The 26272-nt window shown below is 42.3% G+C and overlaps 1 protein-coding gene across 2 annotated transcripts; it reads left to right on the forward strand.

Annotated features, from left to right (window-relative positions):
• The first annotated feature begins 371 nt into the window (after nucleotides 1-371).
• Nucleotides 372-25773, forward strand: LOC101916246 (transient receptor potential cation channel subfamily V member 6). 2 transcript variants are annotated; one of them, XM_005235375.3, is made up of 15 exons: nucleotides 372-601; nucleotides 9696-9793; nucleotides 10329-10451; nucleotides 11376-11516; nucleotides 12679-12777; nucleotides 12987-13162; nucleotides 14048-14194; nucleotides 16470-16682; nucleotides 17024-17110; nucleotides 18241-18317; nucleotides 19478-19643; nucleotides 19920-19986; nucleotides 20570-20838; nucleotides 21888-21994; nucleotides 23463-25773. In XM_005235375.3, the coding sequence occupies exons 1-15, from the start codon at nucleotides 471-473 to the stop codon at nucleotides 23734-23736; spliced, it is 2175 nt and encodes a 724-aa protein (XP_005235432.1). In that variant the 5' UTR covers nucleotides 372-470; the 3' UTR covers nucleotides 23737-25773. The 2 variants fall into 2 exon arrangements, with proteins under 2 accessions (XP_005235432.1, XP_027639627.1); XM_027783826.2 differs by lacking the exon at nucleotides 372-601 and having other exon boundaries at nucleotides 9094-9793.
• Nucleotides 25774-26272: the final 499 nt, after the last annotated feature.

A 26272-nucleotide genomic window follows, 5' to 3' on the forward strand; every position in this document is an offset into this window, starting at 1 on the left:
AACGGTGTTCACCTGACCTGTTCAGCTGTTGATTTCAAAATAGCTTACATGTTGCTTTCCAGAGGAATTCAGAGATACATAAGAAGGATGATTGCTTCTCAATTCTGGGCTTCAGAAATGAACTACTAGAAGCCTAGGGCATCGATGCTGTGTGAATTCCTCGGCGCCGTATAGGGTCTTTGTGAGGGGCAGGCTCCGGGTGAGCTACTTCTAATCAGACACACCTTTGGGTTGGGCTATTTTGGCAACTAAGTACTTCATGAGGCTCAGGGTACGGTCTGCTAGGGGCAAGTGATTTTATTTTGTGTTTTTACATGTACTTCGATCAGCTGATGCACTGATGGACAGTCTTCTCTGTGGCAGTCCAGGGGCAGAGGAGTCGTGACCTGCAGTGAGCCTTCCCTGAGGTTTTCCAAAGTGAGGATCGCTGGCTTTCAGGCAGATAGGCAAGAGAAAAAAAGGCACGTGCTATGGGGGTGCCTTTATTTGGGGACAGCAAGCCCTTCTATTTCCGAATCTGGAGTGGAGTAAGTCAAAAGTTGCAAAGCAAAAAATCCTGGGATAAACACCTGGATGAAATCTACTTACTGCAGCAGAAAAGGTACGGTGTGTTTCAGCCTTCTTCCCTTTCTTCTGCTGTTCTCTCCCTGCAGCTGATTCTCACTCTTTTCCCTTAGGCTTTTCTGCCAGTAGATAAACTTTAAACAACCCTGGAGCACTTTTCTCTATCAGATTTCTTCTTTCAAGGTGGAATGCTTCTGAAGTTCCAATCTTATCTGCTTTCACAGGTGGGTTTACTAGGTCACAATTTAATTACCCTGAGTGCCGGACTCCAGTCACAAATTAATAATGTACACTCTTGTCTTCCCTGCTTCATTGGCAAAGCTCATGAGAAAATACATGAGGGTTTGATTTCCTTTAGTTATTATTAAGAGTGTGTGTGACACATACGCTGCAGCCAGCTGAAATAATGGCTTGGTTTTTGCAAGGATTCTGCTTTCTTTTTCTCTAAAGGTTGCCCTTGCTGTGGGATAGAGTGGATTTAATGTTGTTCCACACCCTGGTGGTCAGCCTCTTGCTGGGGTCGACTGCTGTCCCTCACTCCCATGGCCCAGGTGTCAACACATACAGCGACTCCTGTCAGATTATCAAGATTTCCTGTGTCTTCACATGTAAATACTGAGTCAAGGCTGTTTGTTACTACTGTACAGGGTTGCTTCCTCTGCACACAGCCATGCAGGACTATTCATGGAAATCCAGCTGAATCTGTTTTTCATTGTTCCTTGTAATTTCTGCATGCACAAACTCTACAGTACTCAAATAACAAATTGCTTCCAGTCCCTTGTAAATTTTTTTCTTTCATAACAACACTTTGAACATCTCTGGCGACAAAACGGTGGCTGTGTGGGACAAAATCTAACTATCTATACACAGAAATAAGTAGGATAGTACCTTAAGAGGGACAAATGTACATATCTGTCTGTAGACATAAAAACTTACATATATCATCATCTAACTCCTGACCAAATAACAGAAGCCTGTTCTATTATACTTCAGAGAAGTGTGACTTAAATATGCGTAAAAGGGGAGGGACAGTGGGAACATTAGTGTCTCCACAGAATGCTGAAGCCTTTACATTTTAGTATATCCATGAAAAGCATCACAGGTAACTGAAAACTGAGTTCTCAGATATTCTGTAATATCCAAATGAAGGTGTGCCAAAGAAAAGTATAAATATATCAATATTTTTATAATTATAACATTAACTTCATGTTTTTAAGTCATTGAGATATGGAAGGGACATCTGGACATCTCTGTCTAACCTCTCCCTTGAAGCTGGGCTACTGCCAGCAACAGATCATGCTGCTCTGGCTTTGTCTAGCTTGGTCTTGAAAGCCTCCCAGGGCAGAGATTCCACCGTACTTTTAGGTACTTGTTACAGGGTTGTGGTAAACTCCTAGTGAAAAAGGGTTTTTCCCAAATGTTCAACCTGAACCTCCAAAATCATTATTTGATGCTGTAGCCCCTTGTCTTACCATCTGTTGTTACCAAGAAGGGTTTAGCCCCTTTTGTTGCTCCGTTTCACATAGGCTGCTATTAGATTGCCATTCAGCCTTCTCTTTGCCTGACAATCCTGGTTAGTGATGTGCTGCAGGCACATGAACATCTTGTGTATTGCTACATATCAAGGGAATCAGAAAAACTGTTAGGCATATAAACACTTCTTCATAAACTTCTCTTAGAACACTACAGTGCAACTCCAGTGGTCCCAAAAACTAACATTTTTGGTCTTCTTTATCAGACTCTGTGTAAAACCACATTTTCTGCTTATGATATTCTTGTCTGTGAAACCAGTGTTGCATGGGGACACAATTCTTCCCTTCTGTTTTAGCTGTTTCCCACAGCTTTCAACTAACATAATTAGCCTTCTGCTATGTGGTCAGAAATTCCATGGTGCCAATATGCAGATACTCTTCCTAAAGAGGGACGGGACCATTTCTCCCTCTTATTATCTTATCCTTTCCTTTCTTGTCCCCAGAGATGCTCAGTTTGAGGTGAAAGAAAATGAACATTTTGCAGAGGACTGGAATCAGTTTTATTGCTTTCATATTCTTAATTATGTCCAGATAAAAACCCAGAAACACCTGTGGTGCCTCATGTGTGGGAAGTACTCTTATAAAACTTTTGCTTTTGTGGAAAAACTGTTGTAAGCCAAGAGGGCTTTTACTTCATCCTGTCGCTTTGTTGTGTGGAATTGCAGTGTTATGGCTTCAGCTTGAGTTCTTAGTGTTAATGGTGCTGGAATACATACAGTAATAAGCAGCAATTAAATTCTGCTATTACCTTATTGAAAACCATTGGTAAATATGTTGCTATTTAACTAGTATGCTCTGACTGCACAGAGGAAGTCTGCAAGAGAACTGTGCTTTTTCCTGACCTGCATCTGGTGATGACGATACCTGAAAGCTAACTTCTTTGGTACTTAACTTGAATTTATTTTGCCTTATTCTGCTCATTTCTTTCTGTTCAAGGCTCTTGTTTTTAAACAGCCTGTGTGTTTTAAACAGCTCTGTGTGGAGTCCCAGGGAGAGTGGTCACATCTTGTATGTCCTTACCAGAATTATCTTTGAAAATAAACTCTGGGATCTACACAGCCTGGAGCACATGAACCTAAAACCCCAACACAGTTCATAATCATGGGGAACAAAGAGATAAATACTTATGAAAATTCAGACCTGACAGAGGTGAAAAGAAATCACATGCCTGTCACAGTCTAATAGATCTAATAGATCTTCCAGAAACTGAGAGCTATTGCTTGAGTTTTGTTTTGTTGTGGGTTTTTTTGTAATCTGGTTTCCAGTGTAAGATGTTCTAAGGAAATGTGAACAAAATCTCCCTAGCATGTAATTTTAGAAATTCCACCATATGAGAATTGCAGTGTTCATAAAAAATAACTAGTAAATGAATGAGAGGAAGGAAGCACATGGATCCAGGACAATTGTTATGTTTTTCTCTGCTGTAGCCTGCCTCTATAATTTTGGTTGATTTAATAATCTATCTTCTGTGTGTCTCTTCTCTCTCACAGCTGCTGCTTAAGAATTAGCGGTATCACCTGGCCTTCATGGGATGCTCTGAGGCTTGATTATTCTAATAATGATAAAACAGTTGTGTGATACATTAAAAAAAAAAAACAAACCAAAGCATTTTTACACATTAGTTAACTATAGAAATTTGCGCTATGAGAAATAGCGCATTAGAGGTGCTTGGGACAATTTGCATAACTAGCAGAAGGCCATGGTCATTCCAAACATATTGCAATAAAAAGTTTATATCCCCTCTAATTTCCAAATCTTTTTGTGGCTCTTCAGTCTTACAGATGTATTACTGAAGTGCTTTGCTTACCCTGAAAACGAACATGGCACAAATAAAAAGTAGCTCAGCCTGACACTAGTAAACTAAGTTGCTGAAGAGCTGTACAGGGACCCAGAGAGCCTGCAGCTTCTAGACAAGTCTCTCTCAAGCCGGTGGTGAATAAGAGATATCGCCATAGTTTTGCTGTTTGTCTAAACAACTTCCCTGAGTTTTCAGTGCACAAATTCACACAGGACTGTCCTGCTTAAAATCCACATCCATAAAATCTGTCTCCATATGAATCTGTTCCTTTGCTCCCAAAGGTGACTGTGCAATAAAGATGCCATCTCCCAGCTCCACTGCTGCCCTTGTGCTGTGTCTCAGTAACAGCTTCTGAGCAGTCCAGAGGCAAACAGCAGCCTGTTGGTAACTCTTCTGCTCCATGAAGTAAGATGAAGTCAAAGCAGCATTTCTGGACTTAAGCTGTTACACTTTCATCCTAATGGAAGTTTTAAGACTAATAACAGGCAAATGTGCCTCCTTAATTTTGCAGGTGTAAAGGTCCTGCAGAGCTCACATTTTGCCAGCAACACACAGACACATGCACAGCTGCCCTCAGTGCCTGAGACACGGATTGGGCTCACAGATTGAGGAAGCAATCTGCTACCTTAAACTTGGCTATAGGTTTCCTTGTGAAGAAGTAAACATGAAATTTGTGTTCTGAAAATTAAAAACAAATCCTACTTAAATTTAAGAAATTGTTGGCGAAAACTAATTAGACACAGGGTAAGGAACACAACCTAGAATAAAACTGGAAAAAAAAAACCCAACACCCAGGCTGGAAGTTTTGATGCAGGATGAGGTTTATGCTTCAGAGAACACATTTGTTTTATGAGTAGCTCAGTGATAATAAATAACAACTAACCTCTGCTGAACTGATAATCCAGTTCTAGCATGAGATTGTTTTTAGGATGGTCTCAGATGCAGAACTTTAAAAAAGGAAATTAATGCAGGGAGTTTGCCCAGCTGGAAGTGACTAAGATCTCTATTGTTTAGTGTGGTAGATGGCTAAATAGCTGAAAGGAGAAGGCTTCCCCATCAATTTATTCTCTAGTAGAATCAGCAATTAATAACCTGTTTAATTTATTTTCAGGCACGCTCTGTTTACTGTCAGCTGAGGGGGCTTTGGCATACATGCACAAGAGATTCCAGTTAATTTGCTGAGCCTTGCTGTCAGTGCTGAAGGGATTTGCTGACCCTGACTGCCCAAGGCCCTGTTATTTGCCTACTTTTCACTTCATGCTATTACTTCCTAACTCATTTTTTAGCATCTTGTTAGGTGATCACTCTGATCCTTTTTTTCTGGCTCCTTGGCTTTCTCTGAGCACTTCTCTGCTCTCTTGAAGTCTTACACATGTTTACATAGACATAATAGCAGAAGGAAGGAAGAAGATTAATCTTCTCTGGCAATTGCATGATAAAGTGCTGAGCATGGATATTCTGAACACCACAAGAGGGGAGGAAAAGAAAGTTGAAATAATACCCTGCTGATGAATTTATAGCTCAGTTAGATAGAATTGCTTTAGACCCTCAGTAACTGACAGCCTTGGGGATGAAGCATGAAGCTAGCAGATGCCAAACTTAAACTAGAGCAAACAATAAGAAAATTGCATACAGTGAATGACTCAAGTAGCAGAATCTGAGAAGGGAAGGGAAGAAAGAGATGCTCCATTGCACCTCTGGTGAGCTCAGCCTTGAAAAAGAATCTTCAGATTGGTGGTTGTCCAGGCAGTTCACATATTTAACTTATTTCCTTGTTTTAAAAGAATAACCTTATAAATCCAAATTCTTCTTTTCATAAGAGTTAAGACTTATAGACTTGCCCTTGCATTCTTTTCCTCTTCATAAGTGTAGTGAGAGGGATGCTCTCCAAAAGAAGTGTTTAAGAAGCTGTAAATCGGAAAGGGTACATGGTACCAGCAGAAACTGCTTGTGAAATCCTTAACCTTGTTTAAAAGCATTTTACATGACTCCCTCAGTTAGAATCTGACCTACATTCTATCTGCTCCTTTGTTTCACAATGAATTTTCAGTTATCCCTTATTTTGTCCTCACCTATATTGAAGAACAGCTCACAGCTTCCTAAGCATATAATTGAATCATCTGTTAAGAAAACTGACTGACAGTAATGCATGATCGAGGCTTACCAAGTGCCTCAGCCCAGCTAAGTTCCTTAGCTCAGTAAGAACAACTCAGGAATGCTTCCAGGTGGATACTGTTGTGTTTTTTGTTGCCCATCAGAACTACTGGCTAGCTGTGTAGCTGTGCCTGTCCTAAACTGATCCTGCCAGGCAACATCGGTATTGCCTAGTGTCACAGACCTAACTCAGCTGCCTCAGGAGCTGAGTGCCCCTTGACTCCATAGCTGATGAAGAGAATGATTTAGAACAGGAGCTTAACTTAGATGTGCTGATTATCGTCTGAGTGTCTCAACAGGTCTCTGCTGAATCATTCTCCGAAAGCCACCCACTCCATCCAGTGACGCAATGGCACTTTACAGAAACTCAGCGTCTGCTGTAGGCAGCGCTGTTAAGAGACTAAGGTACAGATTTCACCTGCTGCTGCTTTGACACACAGGAACTAGAGTTGTAAAATTCATGCTGTGTTTGATGGGTCTGGAAGAAAATTGGTTAGATATGCAGAACTTAAAGAAATTCAAATGTTTTGAAGTGTATAGATTCAGTTGACTTTGTTTTATTTTTATATTGGTGAATTTGGGTCATCTAGTACCTCGCATTTATACACTCAGTACATTGCTGTAATGTATCAAAAAGGATTTGATAATTATAATGGTATGTTTTAAATGGGAGCAAATTATTTCCCCAAATATGGGACAGAAAATTAAATGAGAGTAAAAGCGTATGGTATAAACATGTAAGTCAGGGACCTTAGAGGCATCAGGGGTAGTGTGCCACAACATCTACTAACCTTTCTGGGTTCTTCTCCAGCCTGCTGTTTGGCCTGGGATCTCCAGTTCTTTAAGCCCAGTTGGAGGTTCCTACATAATTAGAAAGGTTTGACAGTTTTGCCCTAAATTTCTGAAAGGTGAGTATATCAGTTATTAGGTATCTCCCTCTTTGCAGGCTTGTAGTTTAATTAGTTGTTTATAAGGGCTTTGGAGAATTTTGTGAGAAGGGTATTGTGTTTGTGTCCTCCCACATTGTCTCTTGCCCAATCATTCCTCCTATCTGAAGTCATTTGAGGGATAAAGGCCTACCCAGTAAAACACTAACGTATTAATTGTAGCAGTGTTTATACTATAGAAACCCCACCTCCTTCTCACGTCCTGCCTCTGACACTTCTATTTTCAGGAACACAGGGTCTTTCTCAGCCAGGCTAATAGCAGGGGTGGCAAGCTTGCCTTGCTGATACCTGCCCTTATGCTTTTGCTCAGAGTGCCTTTTTATTTTGTTCCTGTTTGCCTGACCCCAGGTGCAGTGTTCTCATCAAATCATCTTGTAATTAGCAACTAAGGCAACTGGCACGTGAGGAAGCTGAAGAAGGAATGCTTCTCAAAGCAGAAAGGCTGGGAGTTTGAAGGACACACAAAAATATCTCAGAATGGCTCCCTGGGTGGTTCAGGTTGATTCTTCGTATTCTGAACATTTTTATTTCTCCTATGTTCTTCAGCATTTTTCTAGTCTAGTTTCTAGTGAATTAGGTAATGAGGTGCTGCCAGTGACAGGAAATGCTCCTTTTGTGGAATGATAAATATAATGTTCAGTTATTCTTCTATTACTTGTAGCATATGCCCATTAATTTACACTTATTCAAATTGCTCCTATTTATCTAACCTGTCCCTTTGTTTTGCTTTATCCCCCAAGTCCTCTCAAGTGTGTCAGTATCTTTCTGCTACAAAGGTGTGCAGAACTTCCACGTTTGAGGTGGATTAAATTCAGAGATAATGGTGTATCAAATGTTTTCTTTTGCTGTGAGATTCTATTGTGCATAAAAGAATCACTTAAAGCAAGAAATGTACATTTCTGTAAGCACCAGAAGGTATGTTGCCTGTTTTCCTATAGTTTTATTTTTAAATTATCCATACCTAGCAAGCACAAGTTCCGAGAAGACTTTTGTGCAATAGGCCATTTTATATTCTCTGTCTCTTTCTCTGATCTGGGGTTTCATGTGACTAATGATAGAGTTATATTCATAGATAACGTATTCTAACATCAGTGTTATCACTTAATGCAAAACACCTATTTCTTTATATAGTAGTAGCCTTATAAACTGTATCCCCAAAGTCTCGTTAACACAATAACCCCAGAATACAAGGAAGACCTTTGGGAGGTCACAAGGAGAAAGCAGTGAATGTATCTCCAGGTTTGACTAATGCATTTGTCCCATATGCTTTTTGTGCATCTCTGTGTTTGTGTGAAAGACTAACATCCATCTGTTGGTGGCTGTTAGATGGTAGTAAAAGGACAGACAGGGACAGGTAAGAAAATGAGGGCTGCCATTCTCCTTGTTCATAACAGCTTGAATTTATTGTTGTTTTACTGTGCTCCTTAAACTTGTTCAACATCACACGTTACAGCTTGACCTGAGCCATGCTAGATATATTAATCTATCTAGATTTTTTCTATTAATAATAATATATATAATTCTTTAATTATATAATGTATATTATATAATATGAATAATATATAATATTATAAAAATAATAAAAATAATTATCTATTAATCAATAGATTAAAAATCTGTACTACAGGAAAGCAGAGGTGAGATAAAAGCACAAAATTTGCTTTGTGGAGAAATCTCCTATGTGGAGAGAGGAATCTTTATTCAATACTGAAAATTTGTGAGATATAGTCTGTTTCTTTGGGTTTGAGGGTGTTTCTTCCCCTTAAATCTTTAGCTCCTGAACTTGGGCTACTAGAATTCTTTATTTGCATAAAAACAAAAATCAGAAAGCCCCACTCCAAACCACTTTTTATGAATGTAAAGTATATTCTCAAAATATTAGAGGATAAAATAAATATTTACCCCAAATTTGTGGATTTTGTCCTATTTTTTGTGATTTTTGGGTGGCTAACTCATCATTTTGAATATTGGCAAAACCTGTTTGGATGCTGAGCAAGCAGTGTGGCAGGTAGCTCTTTGCAATGTCCCCTTATGTACTTAGGCACACTGAGGAGAATTCCAGCTTTCAGATTTTGCCTCATAACTTTGTATGATGAGGAGCTACATTTCAGAGCTCATTCTTTTAATTATGCCATAGGAAGTGTTGCTACAACACCAGGTGAATTCTTGTTTGTACTTTTTCTTTTCCATTCCTTATGGGAGTAATTAAGATTCTGACCTTTTTACAATTTATTATGCTGTGTAAAAAAACAAACAAACAAACAAAACCCCAAAAACCACACAAACCACAAACTACTGCCTTTTTCTGGCCTCTGAGATACCTAGTCTGCTGGCAGGAAAGATATCAAATGACCCATCATTCGCTGTCTTCTGTGCCTCAAAATATGAGCTGTGTAATGCAGAACATGGTGGTTGCTGGTTTCTCCATCCTTCCCTCTGCTGCCGCCGCACGGTTGAGCGTGGTGAGCCGAGCAGTGATAAACTACCTGGGTTTTTAGATCTGCACTTTCCTGCTTTTCCCGGTTCTTTTCTTGATTTATTTTTTTGCATTCAAACAATACCTCAGACAGTAAGTGTGCATGACCTGTCCATGGCGATGCTGAGGATACATGCTATTCCAGGCAAAGGCCATGCTGGCTCTGCAGAGAGGCACCACGTACCTGACTGCGTTTCTTATCAGCCAGTTTTTCTTGACTGCAGGATCTGGGAATCCCCGCTCCTCCAGGCTGCCAAAGAGAACAACCTCCCAGCCATCAGGAAACTTCTCACTGATGGAACATGTGATATCTATCAGAGAGGTAATGATTATTTGCAACAAATGGCTTCCTGTGGAAGGCAAGAGCCTGCTACAACAAACAGAGTAGTATGTACGTTGGTTTGCTGCAACATTCGCGTTAGCAACCTCAAACTGCTGAAGTCTGTGTCAGCAGCTTTGCAACCAAGTGAGTTTTCTGACTTGGCGAGCTCATCAAACCCTGCAGGAATGGTGAAGATCAGAGATTTACAGCTTGAATGGGCCTTTTGTCTAGAGGGACCACGGGAGGTGATTTGCTGTGGAAGGTGGCCCGTGGAAGGGATGGGTGCTCGTTCGCTTCATGCCAGCGTCTGCTGTTCCTTACAAGCACCCAAGTCCCTGTTCAGCTATCAGGCTTTGATGAAGGACAGAGACTGTGCAGTTACATGGCTGTGACATGACATCTGATGAGGTGGCACCCGGCAGTACTTGAGGGAGGACCTAGCACTCCTGCAATTCTCCACCCCAATAAATCCATTTCTGCTTTTGTCCAGAATAGGTGAGCATTTAGATGACTCGCATGCTTCTGCTGTTCCTAGGTGCGGTGGGGGAGACTGCCCTTCATGTAGCTGCCTTGTACGACAACATGGAGGCAGCAGTGACTCTGATGGAAGCAGCTCCTGAGCTTGTCAATGAGAGGATGACTTCAGAGCTCTATGAAGGTAACACCTCAGGGAAGGAGGATGGGCAGGATTCGGCAGGGGAGAGAGGGGGTACTACCTGTACATTTAGGGAAGTGACCTATATGGTTCCTGGTTCAACATATTGCTGAACTGTTACACCGCAAACCAACATACAAATGGGACCATCTGTTGGAGGCAGAATTATATTAAAGCCAGGTACAGACATGTGCAAACATGCCAATGCGCAATTGACAAACCCGCAGCCACAGGTGAGCCTGCTGCTGTTGCGGGATTGCCAGGGTATGTGCAGTCTGCTTTCTGGCATGCTCATGTGTAACAAAGGGGATACCCACCTGGTCTCCTCTGAAAGGAGAAAAAACTAGTTCTTTGGCTGACAAAGAATGGGGATTGAAAACAAATGTGGCCACTGCTTTTGAGTCTAGACTCTGAGCCAAGTTTTTAAAAAATGGTTCTGACTACCAATGCAGGTATGCCAGACAGAATCTTGAAACCACTAAAATAATAATGATGAGGTTTAAAACACTCTAATACATAGAAAAATTAAAGTAAATCTTCTTTGGGAGCTTTGTTTTGACCTAGCCTTCATGTCTCATGAAGGAACATATAGTCACGCAGCTTTCAGTGTGCTTCCTGGAAGAGTGTGGCATGTCTTGTTTTCCCCCAGAAAAAATCTAGAAAGTGTATCCTGTTGGTTTTTTTGGCAGGTTGCGAAGTCAGTTTTCATGAACCCATAAAAAGTTTTAAGTAGAATGGGACCTCTAAAAAATCTGTAGTCCAACCCTCTGCACACAACAGGGGCAGCTTCAAAGCTAAATCATATAGTCACTGGGGATGCAGTCCCAGACACCTCAGATTTACCATGACTGAAATGTGAACTGCAGGCTACTGATCAGCCTGAAAGTGCTTCCTTGAAAGGCAAGGTTTTATTTCTGTGTCTTACAGGGCAGACGGCTCTCCACATTGCAGCAGTGAACCAGAACATCCCTTTGGTGAAAGCTTTACTCAAGAGAGGGGCCAACGCCTGCACGGCACAGGCCACTGGGCATTTCTTCAGGCGCAGCTCTCAGAACCTTCTCTATTTCGGTACAGCCTTACCTCTCCCCCTGCAGCTACGGGTGGGAGCTGGCACAGTGATGAGGGAATATAAGGGAGGCTTGCTCTAGTCCTCATCTGAACTGGATAAGCAGAGGCTCCTGTCCCCAGGCATCATCAGTCACACACCTTTTAGCAGACAATAAGACTCCTCCTGAATATGTAAATACTACATAAATGTAAATGTATAAATCATACACATTTTATACATTTGCATGTATACAAAAATATATATTGCATTAAATTATAATTTATTTTCTTCCTATCAGCAAATACTACAAATTTTCCTGATTTCAAATAGGACAGAGTTAATTTTCTTTTCAGTAGCTGGTGCAGTGCTGTGTTTTGGATTTATTATGAGAATACTATTGATAGCACATTGATGTTTGCAGTTGTTGATAGGTAATATTTATACTAAATCAATGACTTTTCAGTTCTTTAGGTCCTGCCAGCAAGAGGGCTGGAAGGGCACAAGAAATTGGGAAGGGATGCAGCCAGGGCAGGTGTCCCAAACTAACCAAAGGGCTATTCCATACCATAGAATGTCATGCTCAGTATATAAACTGGGGGGAGTTGACCAGGGCCAGGCGATCGCTGCTCAGGGACCAGCTGGGCATCGCTCAGCGGGTGATGAGCAGTTTTATTGTGCCTCACTTGGGTTTTTTTCCTTTTCCTTTTGGATTTTATTACTCTCTCCCTCTCTTTCTCCTCTTCATTACTAGTATGACTACTACTACTATTATTATTATCATTATGTTTCATTTAATTTCAAGTATTAAGTTGTTCATATTTCAACCCATGAGTTTTATCTTTTTCCCAGTTCTGCTCCACTTTCCACCAGGAGAGAGGGGAGAGCGAGCAGGCAGCTGCCTAGTTCTTAATTGCCAGTTGGGTTAAACCATACCACTTGTCAACCTTCTTATGAAGGTGATCCCCTGAAAAGAATACTTCTTCCTTTGTGTTGTGTGGGGCAGGTCTTTTTTTCCCTTTCTGAGTAGATGAGGAGTGGGGCAGAAAACTTGCAGGTTACCTGAAGTAACTCTTCCTTTCATATCTTCTGGCTTCATAGCATGGATAGCCTTCCCTCAGTGTGCTTCAACCTCTCCTGCCTCCTGAGGTCTTAATGTGGATTCTCCCATTCCTTTCTCTGCAGGAGAGCATGTTTTATCATTTGCTGCCTGTGCGGGAAATGAAGAAATTGTACAGTTGCTCATTGAAAATGGAGCTGACATTAGAGCTCAAGATTACCTTGGTATGTGCTGTGAGACCTAGTGATGTGCATACAGTGGATCTGGACACTTTAAACCAGACTGTCATCTGTGCATGCACGTGTTTTTCTCTCATTGCAAACAGCTGTGAGATGAGAGATGCAAGAAAAATGAAAGTAATCAGTCAGTTGTGCCAGTCTTTGCATGGGGCTGGGCTACTCAAAATACTTCGTCTGGTCTGCTTCCTTGGTAGGTAACACTGTCCTTCACCTCCTGGTTCTCCAACCCACAAAGACGTTTGCCTGCCACATGTACAGCCTGATACTTTCCTATGACAAGAGCAAAGAGGGACCTGGATCACTTGAAATGATTCCTAACAATGAGGGGCTTACTCCCTTCAAACTGGCTGGAGTTGAGGGCAACACTGTGGTGAGTTGGTGTGACACGGTTGCCCCATACATAAGAGAAATGGAGAACTTGAAATAACATCAACCAGACCGTGAGGGAGTGTGTGCATGTCCTTAGTGGGTAGAAGATACATAACAAATCCCTTTTCCTCTTTTTCCTTTTTTGCCAGAAGTCTCTTGTAGGACCAGAAAACCCTTTACAAGAAATTTCTTTGTCTTAATGAAAAAAACAAGTGCTTAAGTTATAGAACTTTACACCAAATTTTTGAAGCATTTGAGTTAAAAAGATATTAACAGAATGATCCACCCCAAGTAATTTTTTTGAAATTATGACTGAAATTATACTCTTTGTCTAGATTTCATTACCCTAAATGTGACACATGGGAAACTTCTTCATGTATCCACAGGCATTTATTCATAGGCAAGAATTCAATATTTAATGTAAAATCTCATCCTTCCACTTAATGAAAAGGCAGAGGTGGTTAGTGTTTCTTCTGTAGATCCACGAAGGACAGGGTCATTTCTCTTGCAACACCTCTTTCCTCATAACATATAGAAGATTATAAAAGGTATAAAAGGATTTTTTTTCTAATTCACATATAATTCCATATGAAATCTACTGTCAAGATTTATAACTGTGTCAAGTAACTTCAGCGGCTTGATTAGACTTTAGAGTAAAAATCACTCCTTTACTTCAAGCATGAGCTAATAGTCCAATGGGAATCAGAATTTCTTCCACTTCACCTGCTCTAATTGTTTCTGGGAGATATGAGAACTACAACAACTGCAAAGTTCAAGGAAAATACACTGCAGTTAAGGGCTTTTAACAATTTTATCAGTTCTCATTGCAAACACACTATATACTGGGAAGTTTCTAATATTCTCAACCCTCTTCTTTTCTCCTCAGATGTTTCAGTACCTTATGCAGAAGCGCAAGTACAACCTCTGGTCCTTTGGCCCCTTGACCACTGTGCTCTATGATCTCACAGAGATTGACTCCTGGGCTGAAGATCAGTCTTTCCTTGAGCTCATTGTCTCAACCAAGAAGAGAGAGGTACCACGTGTTTTCTATGTGCAGGCCACAGTTATAATAAAAGGAGAAGAATGATGAGGTTAAAGGTTCAAGGTCTATACTATTGCGTAGAGCAAGGGCTTTGTACCACGTGCTGCAGGGAATACATGAAACACATCAGCTTATTCATGATCTAGCTACATCCAGTGCTTCCTATACCTCATTCTGAGGTGTGAAACTTGCAGGTGATTGGAAGAACTTAGTATGAGCAAACTACAAAAAAAGACACTGTGGGATTCAGTGAAGGGTTCTCTGTCTTTCACCAGGCTCAAAGAGATCAGTAACAAGTATCTTTAAAGTAGCTCTAGCAAGTAGCTTTCTGTAACCAATACTGATTGACTCTTAGGATGTCCCTGTGAGACACAACTGTGTTCAGAAATCCTAAACGGGAGTGCATTTTGAAACAAAAAATTGTTATTATCCCTTAATCTAATGACAGGTTATGGCCCAAAACAAAATGGGCAAATATCTCTGCTTTAGGCTCAAAAACTTGTAAAGGGTTCACTAAGATAAAAATAACTTGATGGCAAGCTTAGATCTTCTTAAGACTTTCAAGGTGCACTACCCTATCAGTTGTAATTACCTTAAATAATCCTAATAGAATAGGAAATTAATCAGAAGACACTTTAATTAGCACAATTCCTCCCATCCTGTGTTATTTCAATCTAGCAAAATTTTAGCCAAACTCCTCTAACAAAAGTTCCAGCTACTGGAGAGCTTTGCAGAGCGTGGAGGAAATCTGTGAAACTCTCAGATGCTTTTACTTAAAATCCTCTAAATTTCTGTGTGGTGATGTATTTGGAAATTCAGGGGAAAGCAGTCTCTGTCAAAAAATAGAACAACCTCAGACACTGTCCAGAAGACTAAACCATAATCCTGAAAGAAAGCAGAATATTGTGCCTCTGTCTTATCCCAAAACATACAGTGCATGCGCATCCAAGATTCCTCATTTCAGATAACGTGTCATCAAATACCAAGAGTTATTATGATTTCTTTATTTTCCATAATGCTCTTAAGTATGGGCATTTACAATTTTTGCGTGTATAACTAGTAATTCTTTTTTGCGTTTGATGTATGTTTGGCCCGAAATGTTTGCTGTTTCCTCCAGAAGAACGTTGTGTGTCATCCCATCCTACCATACCTTCCCAGTCCAGTACTGGATTAGAGGAGCATTTTTAGGCCCCAATCTGAAGAAGGTTCCTCTTTTATTAAGGGGGTTGCATACATAAATAGGTACTAAGATATATTTTCTGACCCATAAGTGGATGAAAAGTGGAAAAAATAGAAGGCAACTGAGCTACAGGAAGATTAAAGTGTCAAACTTACATCATTCCTTTGAAAATGAAATTTACTCTCCTATGGAAAACATTCTAGAATACAGACTTCTACAGAAAAGGGAAGACCTAAGGCTATCTAGCTAGGTTAATTATCTCTCACTTAATTTTGATTCTTTAGGATATCCCGTAGGCCATTCAGGAGTTCTGTTACTCATGTCTGTCTACTGAAACATACATATTCCTTGCACTTTGCCCAGTCTGTTTTTGGCTGCCTTAGAGGCAACAGGCCAAGGTACCAAGAGAAAAACATCCAGAGTGCCATAAGGAGTTTTCCTTTAACCCACTCATGCCAGTTTGACTTGCGCCTCCTTTTGGCTTATTGCAGTGTTCCCCTAAACATCACTGTAGGAAGTAGGTCTAGAAGATTTTAAAAAAGTGTGTGGGTTGAATTCATAAGCAAGATGTAAACTATACCCTGTTTGCCTGACTTATTTGGAAAAATGTTCCACTTCCCTTACCCTAAATCATCTGATACAGATGCAGATAGCCTTGTAAAAGATAATGGGATCTTTCTTAAAACATGCTATCAAACACTATTTTAAATAATACCTTTTATTTTCTGCAACACATCCTCATGTATTTACATTCATGGACTTAGATTATAGGTCTGTCTCAAGTGTTTATATACATCCAGGCCTACACAGACAACAAACTTATTCCGGTATCTAACATGGGTTTTTTTGCATTCCCACTGGCATTCAGGAAATATCTTTTTTTCTTTTTTTCAAAGCTCTTCACCAGCAAACCGAGCAAATCCAAACCCACTTGCCCATTCCAGTTTTGCAAAATAAGTTCAGCTTCCTAATGCCAGCTAGAGTAGTTGAGACTAGATTGCTAATATTGTCCCAGGGAGCAGTGTGAATGATGCTTATAAACAAATGCCCTTATGGCAATTAATTCCTTCTTTCTATCCTTCTCAGGCACGTCAGATCTTGGACCTAACACCTGTGAAGGAGCTGGTGAGCCTGAAGTGGAATATGTATGGTCGTCCCTATTTCTGTTTCCTGGCTTTATTCTATATACTCTACATGGTCTGCTTCACCATGTGCTGCGTCTACCGGCCTCTGAAACCCCGAGCAGGCAACAAAACAAGCAGCAGAGACAACACAATCTATGTCCAGAAAATGCTGCAGGTACTGTGCCTACAGGAGCCAGGGCCACAGGGGCCAGACTGGGCAATTCTCATCTAACCTACTGAACTGGGGAGCCCAAGCCTTTCCCAGGTTCCCACTACTTGTCCGACACCCTCCCCTCTTTCTGCCAGCTGCCCTTTGCCAGCACAGAATGTGCAGCATGGTCAGCTCCCTGTGCTGGGGCTGGGCTGGTTCCTGTGCCCTTGTCACACCTAGCCATATTCATTACACTAATGGGCCTTCTTTTACTCCATCCTCTAGTTTAATTTCATTTCACTCCCTGTAAAGTGTCATTTTAATTTCCATTCACTTTTTCTTTTTCCCCTCCCCCTGTCCCCCAGGAATCATATATGACATACGAGGATGAGCTGAGGCTGGTGGGGGAGCTGATCACAGTCATTGGAGCTGTCGTGATTTTAATCCTTGAGGTAAGAGAAACAGTGAGCTAGATACTTTTGAGTTTCATCAAGACAAATTTTACATGCTATACAAACAGGAGTTTGTGCTCACAACTTGGTAGGGGTTATTTGCTTAGTCTAAGGGCTTTGATGTGTCTAGGGCAATAGATGTTGTCAACAGTATCTATCCAATGAAACAGAGACAGTGTCCTAATAAGACTCCAGGCGCAGAAGCAGCAGTTGGAAGTACTGGCCGCGCTCTCAAATACCATTTGCAGGGTAACAACACAGTTGCCTTTAGCAGCATCTGTAGGTCCAGCTGAATCCCAGCTGCTTCATGAGGTTCTTAGAGATTCTTTACCCAGCACACCTAAATACTCATGTGTTTAGTGCTGGGTGAAGCAACTTCTGAGCATACACAGAAAGGTTTCTGTTTAATTGGAGATCAGTGACTGTACAGATCTATATAGGAGCCATGCTCAACCAGAGTTCTGCGGTGGGCATGTGTAGGTGTTCTCCTTACCATGAACTCTCTCTCAAAAAAAGGAGAAGTTCTTTAAAACAATACTCCACTTGATTTTGTTATGATATGTAATATAAGACTGAAACTTCTATATGAGAAAACTCAAATGATGATGCCAGGGAGAACTGAAATCAAATGGGGCTTGTTAACAACTTTCTGTCTAAGCCATGTGTGTTCCAGAAGGGCAGGTCCTTCTTCTTGCGTTTGGTCAGGACTCTGGGGCTACACTACAACCAACACAGAGAGAATTATAATAGACTTCTTTGATTCCTCAAGGTCTTTTGCCTTCATTTCTGAGGCTCAGCTGTTTGTATGATCTTCTCTCAGTAATCTGTATGAACTTTGGGCTCACACCTCTCTGCTACAACATCTCTCTGCCACATACCAAAGCCTCTCTGTTTACCCAGGCAAACAGAGTTTTTTCTTAGGTTTTCCAGCAATCTCTGTCACATCCCAAGAGGGGCACACCTGACTCAATCATTCTGTTTCTAAAGTAATATAAAATTCAAACTGTGAACCTGCAAACAAAGCAGATGCATTTGGCCTGAAGATCCTGTGAAGATTGCCCATTACCATGACATTTAATAGTAAAATTGAATCCATTTGTGTCCTAAAGTCAATAGGATGTCTCTTTTAGATCCCAGATATCCTTAGAGTTGGAGCAGCAAAATACTTTGGACAAACCATCCTAGGAGGACCTTTCCACATAATTGTGTAAGTACACCACCTCTTGAGTCTAATAAATATAACATAATATCTCTCATTTCCCCCACTGCTGTCTTTTGCTAGTTGAGTCACTTTCTCCAACCTTTTAAAGTATTCCTCATCTTGATTTTTTTCTTCCACTGGATTAGTTGGTGTGTAGGAAGCTAGGCGACTAGACAGGTAGAATTGATGGTGCTAAGAGGTCTCTGCCTGTGGAGCTGGTGGCTGTATGTTCCTGTCTTGGAATTTTTTGAAAAGAAAACAAAAAGGAGGGTAAGAGGATCTCCAGAGGGCCTGGGTGCCATCCAGAGGGACACTGATAGGCTTGAGAGATGGGCCTATGCAAACCTCATGAAGTTCAACAAGGCCAAGTGCAAGGTCCTGCATGTAGGTTGGGGCAATCCCAAGCACAAATACAAGCTGGGCAGGGAACGACTGAGAGCATCCCTGGGGAGAAGGACTTGCAGGTGCTGGGGGACGGGAACCTCCACATGGCCCAGCAATGCACGCTCGCAGCCCAGAAACCCAGCTGAGCCCTGGGCTGCATCCCCAGCAGCGTGGTTGAGGGATAGGGCTCTGCCCCTCTGCCCCACTCGGGTTAGATCCCCTGCAGCACTGTCTCCAGCTTGGGGCACCCAGTATAAGAGGGACACGGACCTGTTGGAGCGAGCCCAGGGAAGGCCACGAAAATAATCAGAGGGCTGGAGCACCTCTCCTATGCAGACTGAGAGGTTTGGGGGGTTTCAGCCTGAAGAAGAGAAGGCTCCAGAGAGACCTTATCCCAGCCTTCCAGTGCCTAAAGGGGCCAACAGGAGAGCTGGAGAGGGGCTTTTTACAAAGGCATGTAGTGATAGGACAAGGGGAAATGGTTTTAAGCTCAAAGAGGGTAGATTTAGGTTAGATATTGGGAAGAAATTCTTTACTGTGAAGGTGGTGAGACACTGGCACGGGCTGCCCGGAGTAGCTCCGTGGACGCCCTATCCCTGGCAGGGTTCAAGGCTAGGTTGGACAGGGCTTGGAGCAGCCTGGGCTGGTGGGAGGTGTCTCTGCCTTGGCAGGGGGTTGGGTCTAGGTCATTTTAAGGTCCCTTCCAACCCAAACCATTCCACGATTCTATCTATAAAGATTACTTTACTGAACTTTTTTCACTGTCTCTTCTTTCTTTGCAGCATCACATATGCTTGCATGATTCTGGTAACCATGGTGATGCGTCTCACCAGCACAACTGGCGAGGTGGTGCCCATGTCCTTTGCCCTGGTGCTAGGGTGGTGCAATGTCATGTACTTTGCACGAGGCTTTCAGATGCTCGGACCCTTTACTATCATGATCCAGAAGGTATAAGACACAAACAAATATGGGTGTTACGCACTTCCTGACACATCTTTGCAGATACGGAGAGCTGAAAGAACGCTTTTTTTCCCTCAGGACTCTAATGGGAAATGGACAAGTTCTTGCCTGCACAGAGGGTTTGGGACTTTCACATTCTCTCTTTAGAGCAGAAGTTTCCTTCGGTCTGCTCATGGTCTTAGAATGTGGGAAACTGTTTACATGGGGTTGCATTGTCACTTAGTGGAACGGTTGGGCCTTATGGTGGTTCTGTCTGCTCTACAGATGATATTCGGAGATCTTATGCGCTTTTGCTGGCTCATGGCTGTGGTGATACTAGGCTTTGCATCAGGTGAGTCTACAAAAGGAAAACAGCAATGCATTACCCCGCCAACTTCTTTAGTATGAATGAAGTGCATGGGTTTTGGTTCATTCTCGGGTTGCCCGCTGAGTTAGCTGGTGGAGGTTATGATGATGTATAGCTTCTATTTCTTGGAGCACAGTCCCTTTCCCAGTACCAATTTCTGTTCTCATGAGTTTTCAACTCTTGTTCTTTCCAGTGTAACAGGAATTAGGACGATCCAGATAATTCCACGTATATATATTTATGTCAAGGTTTAAAAACATACTGCTTTTATGGTATTTGTCTTTGGAAAATGAGAATAAGATACACAACTTTACTATTTGAAGAAGAAAATATGAGTATTTTGAGAACAAATAATCAAAGTAATTCTTAGTCATTTTATAATACAGATCGGTGACTCTAGTCAGGGGTTTGTCCTTGTTATGCTGGGTACTGCACTAGCATAGAAACATATGCAGCTGCTTCCCAGACCACTTCGTGTTGTCAGCACCTCTTACAGGGACCCTGTTGTTCTTGGGATGTGATTCCTGTTATTAAACACTCTCTTTTCCACCCCGTTGCTCTCCTCTAGCTTTCTACATCGTCTTCCAGACAGAGAACCCTGAAAAACTTGGGCAGTTCTACAACTACCCCATGTCCTTGTTCACTACCTTTGAGCTGTTCCTCACTATCATTGATGGCCCTGCAAACTATGATGTGGACCTGCCCTTTATGTACAGCGTGGTATACTTTGCCTTCGCCATCATTGCTGCCCTCCTTATGCTCAACTTGTTAATTGCCATGATGGGTGACACCCACTGGAGAGTGGCCCATGAGCGGGATGAGCTCTGGAGAGCCCAGGTAATGTGATTTACATGGTAGGGAGTTCTCTTTGAAAGTTGTCCAGGGAAAATGTGCTAGACAGTGCAATTACTTACTCTGCCACCCGAGCTCTAAAGGAGGTACTTTGAAACCTTTCCCTGACCTTCACTTTTCTCAGGGGCTAATACAAGAAGCCATGTCCTTTTAATTCTGTTTTACAGCTTCTGTATATCATCCACCAAATTTCTTTCACCCTTGTTATGAGTCTGAAGTGTCTAAGCACAAGACTACTCTTCTGCACATCTTCCCATGTGAAACTGTTCTCCAGTACATCTTTGCCATGCAGGCATACATACCTTACTTCAAAAAGCAGCTAGAAGCCCATCCAGTCTTTCTGGACCATTCTGTGTCTCCTTAGCTGTTTGTTCTTTACGCACGGAATCTCTTGATAAATAGAATTAAAGTTGCAATTTATTTTTTTTTTACAAGTCACATTCCTGTGTAACTGAAAGTTATAATTATAGGGATTGACTGAGGGGCAATAGAATACAAGGTAATGATTACAAGCAGGTCAGTAATGTCTTTTGATCCATTAAGAGAAGTTGGTCTGACTCTCTTGTTCAAAAGGCAAAAAATTCAGCCAGATCAGTTATATAGCTGCCTAACAGGAAATCTATTTTCTAGTATTTTTCTGTGGGAAAATAGTAAGTCAAATGGTTACATGTAGTTGTGTGGCCACATTGGGAAGTTCTGATGATAGCTAAGGCAGATACAAATACTGCCCTCTTCTCTAGCTTGCAAATTAACTATCCTACTCATTGCAATCAGGTAAAAAAGGAAAGAAATTTAACAGTGTTTTAAGAGCACCATTGATTCCTCAAAACACTGCACAATTAGGACTAAAATAGTGAATTTCCCTGTAATAAATGGAATATTGACTCTATGATTTTTTTTCATTACATGTGGAGCTGTAATGAAATATGTTAATGGGTCACTACGTAGGAAACTGATAATTTTGAAAGGGAGTCTGATTTTTTTTTTTTTCTAATTCATTCAAGTTCTTTCTTTTTTTCCTTTTTATTCTAAAGGTTGTTGCTACTACTGTGATGCTCGAGCGGAAACTGCCGCGATGTCTCTGGCCTCGCTCTGGAATCTGCGGGCGGGAGTATGGGCTGGGGGACCGATGGTACCTCAGGTGAGGTCTCTTCTAGTGTGCATGCATAAGGATCCCAGAGGAAGAATCCAATGTATGGATATATGGATGTTAGTAAGGAGCCTTTCCAGTGGCCTAGGGAGGAGTGTCTGGAGTCCTTCCCTTGCAGAATACAGATCCCAGTGTATTTTCTGTCTGCAATTGATAGACAAGCACTGTTCCCCTCAGAAAGCTCTGCTGTGCAGTTCCTTTTGAAATAAGCTGATGTTTTCTTATCCAGTAGTCACAAGAGACAGAAATTGCATGGGTTATAAGGCCTGATTTTTTCTTTCAAATTTCTTATGAGTACCACAGTACTTTACTGCTGGGTTTGGTTGTTCCTACGTTAGATGTGTGAAATGGCAGAAGCAACATCAATCAGTTAGGCATTCAGCATCAATGACCTGCACTATAGATGATTCAAAACCAAAACAGGAATAAAGGCAAGGTTTCTTTCTTGTGTGAACCTAGTAACTATGTTATACTTTGCAAAGACTGCATTATGTGGCAAAGTTTTAGGTCCAGGATTTCTGTTTAGGTACTGAAATAAAAAATGAGCTATCTGTAGTCTAGGTAACACTAGATTCCTCATTGTTTCTGATTTTAATCAAAATTTATACAAGGGTGAAGAAAAATTAAACTTTGGGCATGTGTCTTTTCTAAATGCCTCATCTTTTGCTGACAAATCCAGAAGGGGGAGTGGTGGCTGTATGAAATGGGAATTTCTGCAGGTTTTAGCAGAGAAATTAACCTCATAGATTTTTTCAGATTTGCTGGGCAGAACAAGCAGACCTAAAGTGGTACCAATATGCAATGCCTTCAGTCCAGGGTCCAGAATATAACTTTGCAAAAGCAATATTCCAGTGACAATTCTTCATTGAATGTTCTGAGAAAAGTGTGTCAGTGTGATCTAGTTCTGTCGAATTACATGTATGCTCATTGTGTGTGCTGTGGTCCAGTATTTCAGAAGACAAGTTGTAAGTAGTGTAGAGAGGGGTTGGTGGAAGTGAAGCAGTTACATAAAAGTTCGACAGAAGATAAGTGACATCCTGAGGCTAGCAGCCATGGAGTGTCAGAGGAGGAAAGGCAAGGGCAAAGGAAATGGATGAATACACGCATATGTACAAAGGATCTGGATCTGGAGTCAGATGGGGCAGGTCTGCCAATAGCTTGCAGCTGGCAAAATAGAAGGGGCAAATGATGACCGGGAAATGAGTTAAAGGACAGGAAATCATGGGCAGATAAGTGTACTGAGGTCAATGACAGGGATGAAGGTCTAGGAGATAATTTTGTGCTAGCCACTGCTAGCACCATGCCTATAACCAGTTTCCTGCTTCCATGTAGATTTTCTGGAATGTCTGGGTCAGTAGACATATTTTTGGGAGTGTCTTGCTTCTTGTGGCTGCTCGGTCTTGTGGATAGACAGACACATTTCTATGAATTCACTTTGTTTTTTTAATCCTCTTAACAGAGTTGAAGACAGGGTTGATCCCAACAAACATAAGATGATGCGGTACACAGAAGCATTTAAGGCTCAGGATAGGGATAACTATGACAAAGGTTTGGAAAAGCTGGAAATCAATAGGGACATCCTGTACAAGAAGGAACTGACCACTCTGCCATTGTCACGGAGCACATCCAGGACTAGCTCTCACCGTGGCTGGGAGATCCTGAGGCGTAACACCTTGTACCAACTTGGTGGAGAGGTTGGTCATGCCATGGAAGAGGAGGTCTATGATGTTTAAGAAGCCTGGGATTTTTTACCTCACAACACAGATTACTTTTGCAACAACAGTTGTCTTCTCCAACTTTCATACAGACTCCAGCATGTTGCACACATTGGTCAGCCTTGAAGAACTCTGCTGGTGAACAGTTCATGGCATCTATGCTACAAGATATGAATGCAGTCTTTTCTGTCCTACATCTGAGTGTCTGCTGTTGCACTGATATTTGCACCAAGCTGATAGGCTTGTTGAGCTGTGATCTGTGGTGGTTTGTTATCCTTTGTAAAGTCCTACAGAAATGAGTGAAGGAGGCCAGCATCCATTTAAAAGAGAAGTGATCAGTAAGACCTCTTCCAGACTGTTGCATACAGTATAATCTCACCCTCCAGTTCCACAAAATCCCAGTGCTTTCATAGCAGAGACCTGACTGAAGTTCTGTTTTACGATCTGGTATGGAACTGAGAAAAACCTTGTAAGCCCCTGCTTGGGGACGAAGGTAACTGTGACACTGTGACGATTAAAAGGACTGTAACTACTGAACTGGCATGCAGGGCCTGACAGACTCTGCCCTCTGAGGAAAGGCAGTCTCTGTGAACTGCATTTTCAACGTTGCTACCTTGGCAGGACTGTTGGCTTGGTTTGGTTTGCTTCTTGGGAGGGTGGGTGTGTGTATTGGTATGGTTTTGTTTATTTTATTTTATTGTCACTCAGGTGAATGCACTATAAGCTTTTGAAAAGAAGTGATTGCTATTCCTGGGAGGATTCTGAAGGGTCTGAAGTGGGAAATTCTTTTCCTAATGAGAGCATGTATAACCTGGTTAGGTGACACTTAGTAGCGTGAAATTTCAGCAAGAGCTGTTAATCTCCCGAGTGAGCTGAAGCGCCTCTTTTGTTTTCTGTGGAAGAGTAGGATTCTGAACCATAGCTCTCTGGCTTGTAACTGAGCCATCAAGGCTGGGTTGAGCTACATATATGAGCTACAACATAGCATTGAAAGAAATGGAGAGGAAATGTTGGGTAGATGAGCAAGCTATAGCACAGGCAGTTCAGAAACTGGTGCACTCTCTCTCTGAAAGTCTAAAACTATGCGATGAACGATGGAGTCATCCACACAGTTCCCTCCCAGGCACAATGCTGTGCCAGTCTGTTAATTTGTCATCTGCCTAGGGCCACTTAAAGAAAAATGGGGAAATGGTCAGGGAAATGGACTGTCATTTCAGGCTGCTTTGTATTCTCAGAGAATGGACTTTCTTTCCAATAGCAGAAGTGGAAAGAAATCCGTGGTCTTAACATTTCCTTCCAACAGGACTAGTAACAGGCTTTGTTGAAGAAACCGAGGATTATTATCTAGCATGAGATTTTGAGCCAAATTGTATTGAAATATCACTACAAATATCTCCTCCATCTCCTCGTTTGCAGGTGCTGTAATGGGCATAATGATCTTTGTGATTATGTGTATTTATTTCAGTATGTTCTTCCCTTATTTATGTTCTGGTGGAAGACTGACAGAAGACTGGCTGGAATTCAACCGCGTTCTTTTGAGTTGACTCATTTTGTTGAATTGGAAGTGTTGCCTGGTCTCCTACTGAAGTATTGTCAGCCCTTCCCGAGATCCTTGGGGTTTGTATTGGCGGCCTGTGGAGATGGGGCCATGCGGTGTGGTACCCAGCGCTGCAACCTGCTGCTCTGGTCGTAGAGGAATTTTCTTTCACTGTGGATGGGCGATACCGCTGTTGTCCCCCGAGCGGGCTCGGTCCCTGGTGCCCCTCCCCACACCGGCGCTGCGCCCCGCCCCCCGCGCCGCCCCCCGCTGTCAAAGGCCCGCACGTTTATGCAGTTCGGCGTACAAACCCATCAGCCCCCCGCGGTTACAAGCCACCCAGATCCGTCACTCTTCAGTGCTCCGTCCCGTCTGTCTTACGTTCTCTCGCTTCGCGCCTTCATCAGCCCGCGCGCTCAGCCTCCCCCTCTGCCGGGCAGGGGGGTTTCTCGGGCCGCGGGTGCCGATCTCCCCCCGCCGCAGCTGCCTCTCCCCGGCTGCACCGAGCTTTGCCCGGGATGAGCCTCCCCCTCCCCCCCCCGCCCGCTCGCCCCTGGGGGCGCTGCCTCTGCGAGGGGCCTTTTTTGCACAACGGCGTTTGCCGGCGCACACGGGGTTCGTAGCCTGGATTAACCCTTAACAGCCCGTTCGCTCCGCCTGTCTCAGTCAAACCGCCGACACACGTCCAGCTCCACCCGGCACCCGCTGCGGCCGGGAAGGGGGACGCTGCCGCCCCCCCCCGCCAAGGGCAGCAGCAATGCCACCAGTTTAAAAACCTGCAGAAATACAATGGAGTCGCTTATAGCTATTTCTACAAAAGTACTCCTCTTTGTGACAAATAACAATAATAATTAAAAAGCTAGTTTGTAGCATAAGATGTTTAAGCCCTGGTTCTGATTTTGTGTTCTTCATTCCTATAAACAATAATGAGAATGTTGATCTTGGAACTCAAAGAAACATACTGACATTGCAGGAGGCAGAACAGAACTCCTTTAACAGTGCTGGGCCGTGAGAGAT

The sequence above is a fragment of the Falco peregrinus genome, chromosome 6 (assembly GCF_023634155.1).
Source record: "Falco peregrinus isolate bFalPer1 chromosome 6, bFalPer1.pri, whole genome shotgun sequence".
In the NCBI taxonomy this organism is placed as follows: Eukaryota; Metazoa; Chordata; class Aves; order Falconiformes; family Falconidae; genus Falco; species Falco peregrinus.